Source organism: Sorex fumeus, unplaced genomic scaffold (genome assembly GCF_029834395.1).
Source record: "Sorex fumeus unplaced genomic scaffold, SorFum_2.1 ptg000095l, whole genome shotgun sequence".
NCBI classification, from domain to species: Eukaryota; Metazoa; Chordata; class Mammalia; order Eulipotyphla; family Soricidae; genus Sorex; species Sorex fumeus.
The window spans coordinates 7993586-8006520 of record NW_026606152.1 but is presented as its reverse complement, the minus strand read 5'-3'; the positions used below and the strand labels follow the sequence as shown (position 1 = coordinate 8006520).

Genomic DNA, 12935 nt, shown 5'->3' with positions numbered 1-12935 from the left:
AAGAATTCACTAGTGAATCCATCTGGGCCAGAAGTTTTGTGCTTGGGGAGATTTTTTTTTTTCATTTTTATTAGTGAGACATCATGAGGTACAGTTGTAGACTTACAAATTTTCGTGCTTGGGTTACAGTTATACAATGATCAAATACCCATCCCGCCACCAGTGCCCATTTCCCACCACCACGGATCCCAGTATCCCTCCCACCCCCCATCCCTCCCATCTCACCCTGCCTCTGTGGCAGGGCATTGCCCCTCCTTTTTTTTTTTTTTTTGTGAATACATATAAATTTTATTGAGAATTTTTAAAAAATTTTTTTATTAGTGAAACATCATGAGGTACAGTTGTAGGCTTACAAGTTGTTGTGCTTGGATTTCAGTTATACAATGATCGAGTACCCATCCCACCACCAGTGCCCATTCTCCACCCCCAACATTACCAGTATCCCTCCAACCGCCCTATCCCCCATCCCACCCTGCCTCTGTGGCAGGGCACTCCCTTTTGTTCTATCTCTGGTTTTGGGTGCTGTGGTCTGCAGACGAGACATTGGGTGGCATTCATGTTCGGTCCATAGACTACTTTCAGCAGGCATCTCCCATCCAGGGTAGATCTTCCCAGCACCCTTTATTTGGTGCTCCCTTCTCTATCCAAGCAGGGCATTCCCTTTTGTTCTCTCTCTCTTATTGGGTGTTGTGGTTTGCAAAAGAGGCAACGGGTGACAATCATGTTTGGTCTATAGTCTACTTTCAGCATGCTTCTCCCATCCTGGGAGGATCCTCCCAACACCCTTTATTTGGTGCTCCCTTCTCTATCTGAGCTTCATTTTCCCCTAGCATGTGTGGCTGGTCTCCAAGCCATGGAGTAAAATTCCTGGTACTAATCTCGGCCATTCTTGGGTGTTAGTCTCCTATTTTGTTACTTGGGGAGACTTTTTATTACTGTTTCAATTTCCTTGATGGTGATAGGTCTGTTCAGGTATACCAGGTCTTCTTTGGTTCAGCCTTGGGAGGCTATAGGAATCTAGGAATTTATCCATTTCCTTGAGGTTTTTGTGTTGCGTGTCATAAAGCTTCTCAAAGTACTTCATTAGGATCCTTTGAATGTCTGTAGTTTCTGTTGTAATGACCCCCTTTTCATTTCTGATTCGGTTTATTAGGTTTTTCTCTCTCCCTTTCTTTGTGAGTTTTGCTAGAGGCTTATCGATCTTGTTTATTTTCTTAAAGAACCAGCTCTTGGTTTCATTGATCTTTCATATTGTTTTTTGGGTTTCCATCTCGTTAATTTCTGTTCTGAGTTTTATTATTTCCTTCCTCCTGTTCGGCTTGGACTCCTTTTGTTGGTCATTCTCCGACCTCTTAAGCTGTGAGGTTAGGTTACTTATGTGGACTTGGCTCTTCCTTCCTGAGGAATGCTTGTAGAGCTATAAACATTCCTCTTAACACAGCTTTTGCTGTGTCCCATAAGTTTTGGTGAGGCTCGTCCGAACGTGTGGAGAGTGGTCCCAAGCATGGCTGTGGCTGGAACCAGAGGTCTTAAGCTGCCTGGGCTCTTCTCAGGCGGGGAGGGAAACTCAACCCGCCCTCCTCCAAGGGACCCTGGTGAGGATAGCCTCACCATGAAGGAATCGGTAGAGGAACCCAGGCGTGCAGGACCCCGGGCTTAGATCTCCAAGCCTGCTCAGAAGGGGACTGGGTCTCCTCCACCCAGATCCCCCATTTTCCAGTATGTAGATGTTAAACCCACCAACTGCCCCAGGCGCCGTGTAACCCATCAATGGCCAAGACCCAGAGACTATAAAACCCAGCTCCCGGAAGAGAACAGCACAGAGTCTCCTGCCTCTGCGCATCGGCTGTCCTCACCCTTGGAGGAGGGTGGGTTGAGTTTCCCTCCCCACTCCGAGCAGAGCCCCAGCAGCTGAAGACCTCCGATTCTAGCCACAGCCATGCTTAAGACCACTCTCCACACATTTGGACGAGCCTTACGCATGAAGGAATCGGCAGGTGTGTGGGGCACGGGGCTTAGATCTCCAAGCCTGCTCGGATTGGGACTGGGCCTCCTCCACCCAGATTCCCATCCTCCAGTATGTAGCCATTACACCCACCAACTACCCCCCACTCCGTGTAATCCCATCAACTGCCAAGACCCAGAGACTATGAAACCCAGCTCCTGGGAGCTTATTTTCTAGTTATTTCTCTGGAGAACCTGGCAGGCTACTGAAAGTATCCTGCTGCCTGGCAGAATCTGGCAAACTCCCCATGGCCTATTCAATATGCCAAAAACCAGTAACAATGATGGGTCTCATTCTCCTGACCCTGAAAGAGCCTCTAAAATCTCAGGGCTAGAAAAAAAAAATATCTCAGGACTAGGACGAAGGAGACGTTACTGGTGCCTGCTTGAGGAAATCGATGAACAACAGGATGACAGTGATAGTGATACAGTGATAAGTTTTGGTAACTCGTGTCCTCATTTTCGTTCGTGTCCTCATTTTTGTTCATTTCCAGGAATCTTTGATTTCCTTTTTTTTTTTTTTTTGCTTTTTGGGTCACATCTGGCGATGCACAGGGGTTTCTCCTGGTTCTGCACTCAGGAGTTACCGCTGGCGGTGCTCAGGGAAGCATATGGGATACCGGGAATCGAACTCGGGTTGGCTGCATGCAAGGCAAATGCCCTACCTGCTGTGCTATTGCTCCAGCCCCTGATTTCCTTTCTAAGCCACTCGTCCAGTAGTGAACTGTTTAATTTCCAGGTGTTTGATTTAGTTTTCTGTTTGTTTGTGTGATTTACTTCTAATTTCAGTGCACTGTGGTCTGAGAAGATTGTTGATACAATCTCTATCTTCTTAATTTTATGGAGGTATGTTTTGTGGCTCAGCATGTGGTCTATGTTGGAGAATGTTCCATGCACATTTGAGAAGAATGTGTATTCAGCTTTTTGAGGATGAAGTGTTCTGTATATATGTACTAAGTCCTTTTCTTCCATTTTTTTCCCTCAGATGAAGTATATCCTTGCTAAGCTTGAATCTGGTTGATCTATCAAGAAGTGATAACGTGGTGTTGAAGTCTCTCACTAGTATTTGTTGTTCTTGATGTCTTTTTTTTTAAATTAATTTATTTATTTATTGAATCGCTGTGGGAAAAATTACAGAGCTTTCAAGTTTAGGTCTCAGTCATGCAAATATCAATCACAATTCCCTTTACCAATACTTATTTTTCAACACGAAGAGCCCCAATAAACCCCCCCCAAACCCCCCCCCCCCCGTGTCTGTGGGGTAGATGAATTCTAGTTAACACTCTGTCTACTTTGACTAGCTTCATTGTTTTGATAAAAGTTGCACCATTATTATTTAGACTTTACCCCCCCCTCCCCCCCAAACTCAGCCATGCTGAAAAAGCATTGTGAAATGATCTGCTTTCTACAGCTGGGTTCAAGAATTAAATGATGTCGTGCGGCCGCGTGGTTTTGGATTTCTGCTATTTTATTTATTAACCCTGCAAGTATTTCTACTGAGAGTCAGATAATTAAGAGATTGGTCTCTGTGCTTCTGGGGCCATGGCTGTGCCGGAGAGCCGCTCGTGGCGGGGCAACTGGTGACCTCGGTCAGGTGTGAAGGACGGGCCGGAGCGCCCCCCGTCCCATGAGGTATCCATCGCACCCGCACCCCCGGCTCAGACCTGCTCTCCACCAGGCTCCCATGCAGCCGCCATCTTTCTTTCCAGAGAGGAGAGGGCGAATGGGCGTTCTTGATGCCTTTGTCCAAGTTGATCAGCAGTTGTTTTAAGTACTTTGCTGGTCCCTCATTAGGTGCATATACATTTAGTATTGTAAGTTCTTCCTGTTGTACAGATCCCTTGATCAATAAGAAATGGCCTTCACTGTCTCTTGTGACCTACTTCAGTCTGAAATCAATGGGGTCAGATACTAGGATGGCTACCCCAGCTTTTTTATGGGAGCTGTTTGCCTATAGAATTGTTTTCCAGCCTTTGATTCTGAGCCTGTGTTTGCTTTGACTATTGAGATGTGTTTCTTGGAGGCAGCAGAATGTTGGGTTCAATTTTCTAATCCATCCTGCCACTCTGTGTCTTTTAATTGGTGTGTTTAGCCCATTGATGTTGAGAGAGATCATTGTTACGGGGTTTTGTCCCATTATTCTGTTGAAATTTGGTGTATTTGAAAGGCCTGTCTTGTCTCAAAGTAGCCCATTTAGTTGCTCTTGTAACCATGGTTTTGAGTCTGTGAAGTTCCTGAGCTGTTATTTGTGAAATTGTGTGTTGTTCCTTCTGTTATGAATGAGAGTCTCACTGGGTAAAGTATTTTTGGTGAGGCATTTATTTCATTGAGTTTTTTCACTGTATCCTACCACTGTTTCCGGCCTGAGGGTTTCATCAGACAAATCAGCTGTGAATCTTAAGGATGCTCCTTTATAGGAAATTTCTTTGATCTTGCCGCTTTCAGAATTTTGTCTCTATCTAAGGTTTTGGTCATTTTGATCAGGATGTGTCTTGGAGTATTTTTATTCGGATTTCTTCTAGCTGGTACCCTTTGGGCCTCCTGAATGTGGTCACATGTTTTCTTCAGCTCTGGGAACGTCGTGGCAATGATGTCTTTGATGGTTTCTTCTTCATCAGGATTTTCTTCCTGTCCCTCTGGGACTCCAATAATTCTTATGTTACTCCTCTTGGCTTCATCATGATCTTCTCTTGCCATCTGTTCCCGAATTGTGAGTGTCTTTTTCATTTTCTGCTCCTTTCTGGAGAGTCTCTGGACTTCATTTTCGAGCTCACTGATTCTGTCCTTAGCAGCTGTTACTCCGCTGCTGAGGCCTTCCACTGAGTTTTTCAATTCGCCTACCAGTTTTTCAGGTCTGATATTTCCGTCTGTAATTTTATTTGCATTTTCCTTATTTCTACCTTCAAATCCTCTTGTCTTTTATTGGCATTGCTTTCCATTGTTTGTTTTGGCTCCCTAAGCATCCTCAGTAGCTCCCTTCTAAATCCTTTGTCAGAGAGGTTGTCTAGCACTTCATTACTGTTGGTGTCTTCTGGGCTAGCCTCTTGAATATAAGTAAGCTTGGTGGGCTTCTGCATTGCTTTACCATTGTGACCTGTGTGATTTAGACCTTCACACTCACTGTTACTATTCTGCTTCAGATACAGAGTAAATTGAGATGGGCTTAATGAATTATTGGCTAATGTCTTTCTGGTTGTTAAGCTATCCTAGTGAAAGGTCTAAGATGGTAACTTATGGTTCCTATGGGATATGTAGGGGGAGAATAACTCGCGGCCGTGTCAGCGGCCGAGGCTCTGGGAAGGGGCCCTGCTGCTGGAAGGGTACCTGGATGAGTGAGCAGAGGTGGCAGAATGGCTCAGCTTTGGGTTCGTGCAGTGTGCCTCAATTCCCGTCCCCTGCAGACCAGACCAGAAAGTCAGCCGTTCTCAGTGGATCTAGTTAGACATGCAACCTCGGGAAGCGGCCGTGCCACTGGGCGGGTACCTGGATGGGTGAGCCTGGTGATTGAGTTCTGGAGGTTTACCATTGTTGGTGCTCTGTTGGGTCAGGGAGGGAAACTCACCCAGTCCCCTCCGAGTGCAATCACTTTTTTTTAAACTTTGTTGTTCCTGCAATCCTAGTTCAGAACATCTTTGTAATCCTTGATACTTTTTTATTTAAAGCCTTAGTTCTAGGCCTTATGCTACATGCAGATTTTTTCCTTTTTTTTATTTTTAAAAGTTGTTCACAATAATTTATTACATTCAATAGTCCGACACCAAACTCACCACCATTATTTCGAATTTTTCCAACCACCACGTAAGCCTGCCCCAATAGAAGACCTAAATAATTTATTTTATATTGCTTGCTCCGCCCCTCTCAGAGAGCCTGGCAAGCTACCGAGAGTATCTTGTCTGCACGGCAAAGCCTGGCAAGCTACCCATGATGTATTCGATATGCCAAACACAGTAACAAGTCTCAGAATGTTAATGTGTCCGCTTGAGCAAATCGATGAACAACAGGAGGACAGTGACAGTGACAGTTATAAATAATCCGCCAAAAATGATCAAAAAGTTTCCTTAGAAGAAAGTATGTGAAGATTGTTGTATCTCAGCCTAGAGCTGTTAAGCACTTGTATACGAGATTTACTAACATGCTGTTACAGGTTGATCCTTGTGTGCTGTCACTGTCACTGTCCTTCCGTTGTTCATCAATTTGCTTGAACGGGCCCAGTAACGTCTCCATTGTGTGACAATTGTTACTGTGTTTGGCATGTTGAATACGTCACGGGTAGCTTGCCAGGCTTTGCCGTGCGTGCGAGATACTCTCAGTAGCTTGTTGGGCTCTCTGAGTTCGGAGGAATCGAACTCAGGTTGGCCATGTTGGACGCTTGCAAGGCAAACGCACTACCCGCTGTGCTATCTCTCCAGCCCCTTGTGTGCTAACAAATATATATTGTACATGTAATAGAGATCAGTTGCCTTCTACTTTATACCTCATACAATAATGTGATGTACTATTTCTGGTATATCAGTGATACGGTATGAGATGTCATGGGGTCACAAATGCAAGAGCTCACATTAGGAATTCTAAAATTTTATACAGCTGGAGATAAATGCAACTGGATAGTGTCTTTGGGGTCTGGAGGTATCTCTGCAACTTGTTGATCTCCCAAGATTTGTGTGTCTCTGGCTCATGGATGTTACAGAGTTTATATGGCGCCAGAGGCAGTTTGTAGGTGTGACTGCCAGGCTCCCAGAAGAAAAAGGAGATGAGTTCTGGGGATTTTTGGCTGGTGGGGTTCTGTTGGGGTGAGTTAGTCCCACTACTTTCTCTTTGTCTCCAGCCTGCCCAGTTTTATTCTTGGGCTTAAAAAAGATGATGAGGCTGCAGAGATGCCTTTAAGCCAGGCCAATTTCACCAGGGTGTTTCAGATGGAGGCAGGCATCGTCCCCCACCTGCCTCCTAAGAACCCCGACTGCTGCCAACTTCTAGAACCCAATGAAAAGTGCAGGTACGTGGGTTCAGTGACAGTAAGCTCCAGGCCTCAAGGGATAGGGGATGGGCCAGTCCTTCTCATCCCTCCATCCCCATGGCACCCTGTAGGTCATGCCCATGAACTGCCTCTTGACTGCTGTTTAAGCTCCTTAATGTCCATGATCCAGAGACACACAAAGGAATCTCGAACCGAGCAGCTCACTGCAGAGATTTCTCCAGATCCTAATTACTTATAATTTTAGAAATCCAGGAGCGTATAGCCATGAGACATCTTACGCTATTCATAAAAAGCAATACAAAATAAATTAACATTGACCTTTTGGGCTGGTTTGCATGGTGGTGGGAAAATTCAAAATAATAGTGGTGGGAAGATGTAATGGTGGTGGGACTAGTGTGAAAATAGTGAATCAATCACGGTCATGGTCCTCCCGTTTTTCATCGATTTGCTCAAGCGGGCCCAGTAACGTCTCCATCGTGAGACTTGTTGTTACTGTATTTGGCATATCGAATACATCACGGGGAGCTTGCCGGGCTTTGCCGTGTGGGCGAGATACTCTCAGTAGCTTGACGGGCTCTCGTAGAGGGGCGGAGGAATTGAACCCGGGTTGGCCATGTTGGCTATGTGCAAGGCAAATGCCCTACCCACTGTGCTATTGCTCCAGTCCAAAATAGTGAATGTAATCCATTATTGTGAACAAATTTATGAAAATAAATTTAAAAAAATGATGAACAGGAAAATTGGTTAGTTTTGCCAGTGGAAGAAAGAAAAGATGAAAAAGGGTCATAAATATGATTTCTGTGAGTTCAAAATATGGGTGCATGACGCATGCTTTCTGTGACCATGAACTGCCTCCCTATCCTGGCCAGCTGACAAAAACTGATGAATGAAGGAGGGAACGGGGGTCTCCAGGCTGGTTAGTAATCAGTCACCGTTTATTCTAGTCTCATTGTACTGCTATTCTAGTCTCACAGCATTAGTTATAGAGAAATCAATGAAGCGTTGGTGGTAGCAATTACACATAGGTGTGGTTGCACAATGCACAGATGTCAGCCCTTCAGGGGAAGCTTTTCTTGGACAGAATCTCATCTTGATAGGAAATCTGTCCAAGGGCAAAATTCCATCCAAGGGCATATTTCTCCATCCCTTAGCCCATATCCATTTAAACAGTCATCTTAAATTTACTTCTTAATAATACTTTGAATCATTTTGTATGGACACAGTAAGAGATAAGTTAAGCTTAAAGGGTGGCTCTTCCTGGGCACATTTCACTATATATCCCAGACTACTGTCCTCAAGCCAGGTTAGTCTTTCTTAACCCCAGCAGGTCCTTACCCAGTAGGGTCCTTTTGGGTCATGACAGAGTTTATCCATGAGTGTGCTCTAACTTATATGTTTTATGGCGCTTGGCCTGTTTCTTTTCTTTTTTCTTTTTTTTAAGATTTTATTATTGAATCACTGTGAGATCTTTACAGAGCAATTCATAATTAGGTTTTGATCATAGTGTTCCAACATCCATCCCTTCACCAGTGTACATTTCCCAGCACCAGTGTCCAATTTTCCTCCCAGCACCTCTCACTGCCCCATCCCCCACAGCCTGCCTCCATGGCAGGCCTCCTCCTCCTCCTCCTCCTCCTCCTCCTCCTTCTCCTCCTCCTCCTTCTCTTCTTCCTCTCCTCTCCTCCTCCTCCTCGTCCTCCTCCTCCTCCCCCTCCTTCTTCTCTCTCTTCCCCCACTTTCCTCTCCTCCCCTCCCTCTCCTCTTGCCCTCTCCTTCTCTTTGTGGTTTGCAGTACAGATACTGAATGTAGTATATCACTTTACCAACTATTAACACTCATTTCTTGTCCAGTGTGATCATTTCCGGCTATTATCATTATTCTGGTCCCTTCTCTGTCTTATCTACCCTTTCCATACACACACACACACTTTTAGTTGATTCCCTGTTTTCCCTGGCTTTGATATGTCTTCTACCATACATATTTTTTATATACTACAAATGAATGCAGTCATTCTATCTCTGTCCCTTTCTGAACCTGTCCCTGGATAGACCCAGGTTAGCTGACGGCTTGCCCTGGGTCTATCCAAATCCCTCACCATGACCTTCCTTTTTGGGTGTTAGGAATTAAGGGCAACTGAAGCTTAAGTCGAGTAAATATGACACATGCCCAGGAGTAAATATATTCGGAGTCAGTTCCCAGGTTACAAAAGCATAACATTAACTGTCTTCCTATGTCTATACAAAAGGACATTCCTCTAAAGTAAACTATGCAAAGGACATAAAGAGAAAAGTGATATTTCATTTGCATATATAAAATCCAGAGTCCTCAGAAGAATCTGACTTTACAAGTCACATTCTTGTAGTGATTAACAGATAGGGGAAGCAGAGCACAAAGGAGAAGTCAAAGAAAAACAGAGGAATAGGAATGCCTGGTGAGCACTGTGATGGGTATTACTCAATAAACCTAAGCTCCCTGCAGCAGGGGAGAAAGGACAAACAAATGTTACTCAGCTGATTTCTTAGCAGTTTAAACCTGAAGACAAGCAAGGGACTTTTTTCTCAGGTTAAAAAAGAATACTTTCCCAAATGTTCCATATGTTCCCTTCACAATGAAATTATAGACCCAAAGATCTCTACTAGCTTTGAGGAGTGAGGTAACAAACTGTTCATGAGGAAAAGTTTTTCTTAGAAGATTTCTAGCTAATAAAAAAGGAATGAGAAAATCCTCAGTTTGCAACTGCTGGTGGAGTCAAGGGTGTCTAACAGTCATCAGTGATTGCTGAAGCTTTAGATTGGTAGTGTGGCAGATTTGACTTGACAGCCTGAGGTCATAAGGAAAGTGGAGAAGATTTTTCTGAATGTGCTGCCTCTAGAAAGCTCGGTACCACTTAAGTTACTGTTAAAACAGTGCACTTGATTTGAATCATTCCTTAGTATCTTTGTCTTTCCTAAAGGATAATGTAAGGGAATATGAGAATGTCAGGTAACACCAAAAAGGGAAAGCAATCGTCAATTCAGAATGTGGGAAATTTTACCTGTTCAGTGACCAGGTTCCTTCTGCCGTTGGTATTTAAACAGGGTATTTAAAAAAGGTATTTAAAATTGGCATTTTCTCTTAGAATTATGTCAACCAAGTCTGTGTGCATTTTGTTCTGTCCCTGATTCAAATAGGTTTTTCAGTGTGAGCTTAAGGTTGTGATACAATGAAGGAATTTTGGTTATGGGTGACAATGGTCTGATAAGAATACTTTCATTAGAATTATCTATTACCTGTTGTCTACAGGTAAAGTGAAGCTGAAGCTTGCGTAAATAAAACAGCACCATAACCCTCTTCCCCATGAAAAAATGGGTCCAGCGAGACCTTGCATGATGCTGGTCTAGGTCCCAGTACCACATGGTCCCCCCATACCCAGAAGGACCCGGATGTCCCCAGCACTGTAACCTTGGGCCCATGCATTGATACTCAGGAAGCAGTTCTCCTGATCACTGTTTGGGATGCCTCCACCAAAAAAGGTAGTTTGGGAGGAAGCAGTGACAGAGCAGTGGTAAAGGTGGATAAATTTATTAATAAGTTTGGTAACTTTTTGGAGAGAACAGAAATTTCAAAGCAGGCAATTAGGGTAAGTTGTAGCACTGTCCTCGCATTGTTCATCGATTTGCTCGAGTGGGCACCAGTATTAAAGATATTTTTTTTGTGATATGGATCTATAATCTCTTCATTTTTGCAGATTGAAAAGGTTTATAAGAATGGGTGCCATGTCATATTGTTCCCAAATGGAACCAGGAAAAAAGTGAGCGCCGATGGGAGAACTGTTACCATCACTTTCTTCAATGGTGATGTGAAGCAGCTCATGCCAGACGAGAGAGTGGTAGGTGTCTGGGAGCTCTTTGGCTTCCTTCCAGTGTCACATCACTGGAGACAGGCAGATTGACATTGTCTTTACAGATCTACTACTATGCAGCTGCTCAGACCACGCACACCACCTACCCAGAGGGGCTGGAAGTCTTGCATTTCTCAAGTGGACAAACCGGTAAGAACTTGTTTTGTCCTCTTAGTACGCCCTGCCTTTAAACGTAAAATACTTATAGAAACCTTGTCTTTAAAAAACAGAAAAGCATTTTCCAGATGGGAGGAAAGAAATCACATTTCCTGACCAGACTGTCAAAAATTTATTTGCTGATGGACAAGAGGAAAGCATTTTCCCAGATGGTACAGTTGTTCGAGTACAACGGTATGAAGCCTGTTAAATCTGTTTCTAGAATTTCCTGTTTGTATGGTTCCATTGTAGATGACCTATGTGAAGAGGCGAGAGGCAGTGCCTGGAATCCAGGACTGATGAATCCGTACGGAGCCCTGCATGGTGCAGACCTCATGGCTCACCAGCTGCAAGAGGCCATTGTCACACTGCACTTGGATTCCACTGGTCCTCTTGGGGTGGGAAATGATCCCTCACCCGAGTTCTTGAGGAACCGTGGAAACAAGGCTGGAGTAAGGAATTGCTCTTTGCAGGAAAGTCATTCAGTCCTAAATTCTACCCAGTTCTTCCAGTTCCATCACCTTTCCTCGCAGTAAGAGTTTTCAGGAGGAGATGACCAGTGAAGTAAAATAGTGTGATTTAGAGATTATGAGGAAGCAAAGAATAAGCATTCAGAGGGGAGAGTGGAGAGTAGTGGAGATGTAGGCCCCACCCCTCAGAATGAGAGGTGCCCCGCTTTTTTTTTTTTTTAATTTTTATTAGTGAAACACCATGAGGTACAGTTGTAGACTTACAAATTTTTGTGCTTGGGTTTCAGTTATACAATGATCGAGTACCCATCCATCCACCAGTGCCCATTCTCCTCCACCAATGATCCTAGTATCCCTCCCACCCCCCATCCCCCCATCCCAACCTGCCTCTGTGGCAGGGCATTCCCTTTTGTTCTCTCTCTCCTTTTGGGTGCTGTGGTTTGCAAACGAGGCATTGAGTGGCAATCATGTTTGGTCTATAGCCTACTCTCAGCACGCATCTCCCATCCTGGGAGGATCCTCCCAACACCCTTTATTTGGTGCTCCCTTCTCTATCTGAGTTGTCTTTTCCCCTAGCATGTGCAGCTGGCCTCCAAGCCATGGAGTAAACCTCCTGGTACTTACCTCAGCTTAGGTTAGTCTCATACAATTAGGTTAGTCTTGGGTGTTAGTCTCCTATTTTGTTCCTTTATGTTCCCCAGAAGAATGCAATCTTTCTATGTCTTTCCTCTCTTTTTGACTCATTTCACTTAGCATGATACTTTCCATGTAGTACCACCTGTATGTAAATTTCATAACTTCATCTTTTCTAACAGCTAAGGTGCCCTACTTTTGCAGAGTTGGTTTAATTTTATTGTGTCCAGCCATAATGCTTTTTGATTACTTTATGATTAGTAATAGTAACTCCTTTAAAAATTCTGTCTTGGTTTATTACTTGCCAAGAACTCATTGTCAGGTGCCTATCTGCCTTCCTACTTCAAATCAATTTTTATTACCAGTTGAATTTTCACTGTCACTGTCACTGACCTCCCGTTGTTCATCGATTTGCTCGAGCAGGCCCAGTAACATCTCCATTGTGACACTTGTTACTATGTTTGGCATACTGAATACGTCATGGGTAGCTTGCCAGGCTTTGCCTTGCGGGGGGAGATACTCTCGGTAGCTTGCCGGGCTCTCCGAGAGGGGTGAAGGAATCGAACTCGGGTTGGCCATGTTGGATGCTTGCAAGGTAAACTCCCTACTCACTGTGCTATTGCTCCAGCCCAGGTGAATTTTAAAACTGTTTAATCATGTATATTCTTAGAAATTCCTCTCAGTTTGAGGCAAAAAAAAAGATACTTTAAGAACAGGTGAGGAAAGCTCTCCACATTTTAAAATTAGTAAACAGGCAGTGATACTTGGTGTTTAATCTGTAATAAAGAGTCCCCGTAGCACTCTGAGAAGGGCAAG

General features: G+C 44.1%; 1 protein-coding gene across 1 annotated transcript in view; it reads left to right on the top strand.

Moving 5' to 3' along the window:
- The window catches only part of CENPJ (centromere protein J), a 58882-nt gene that overhangs the window by 42228 nt on the left and 3719 nt on the right, over positions 1-12935 (top strand). The window contains exons 14-16 of the mRNA XM_056132801.1: positions 10708-10848; positions 10926-11010; positions 11091-11211. Coding sequence (XP_055988776.1) covers positions 10708-10848; positions 10926-11010; positions 11091-11211 — 347 coding nt within the window. The remainder of the gene's footprint in view (positions 1-10707; positions 10849-10925; positions 11011-11090; positions 11212-12935) is intronic.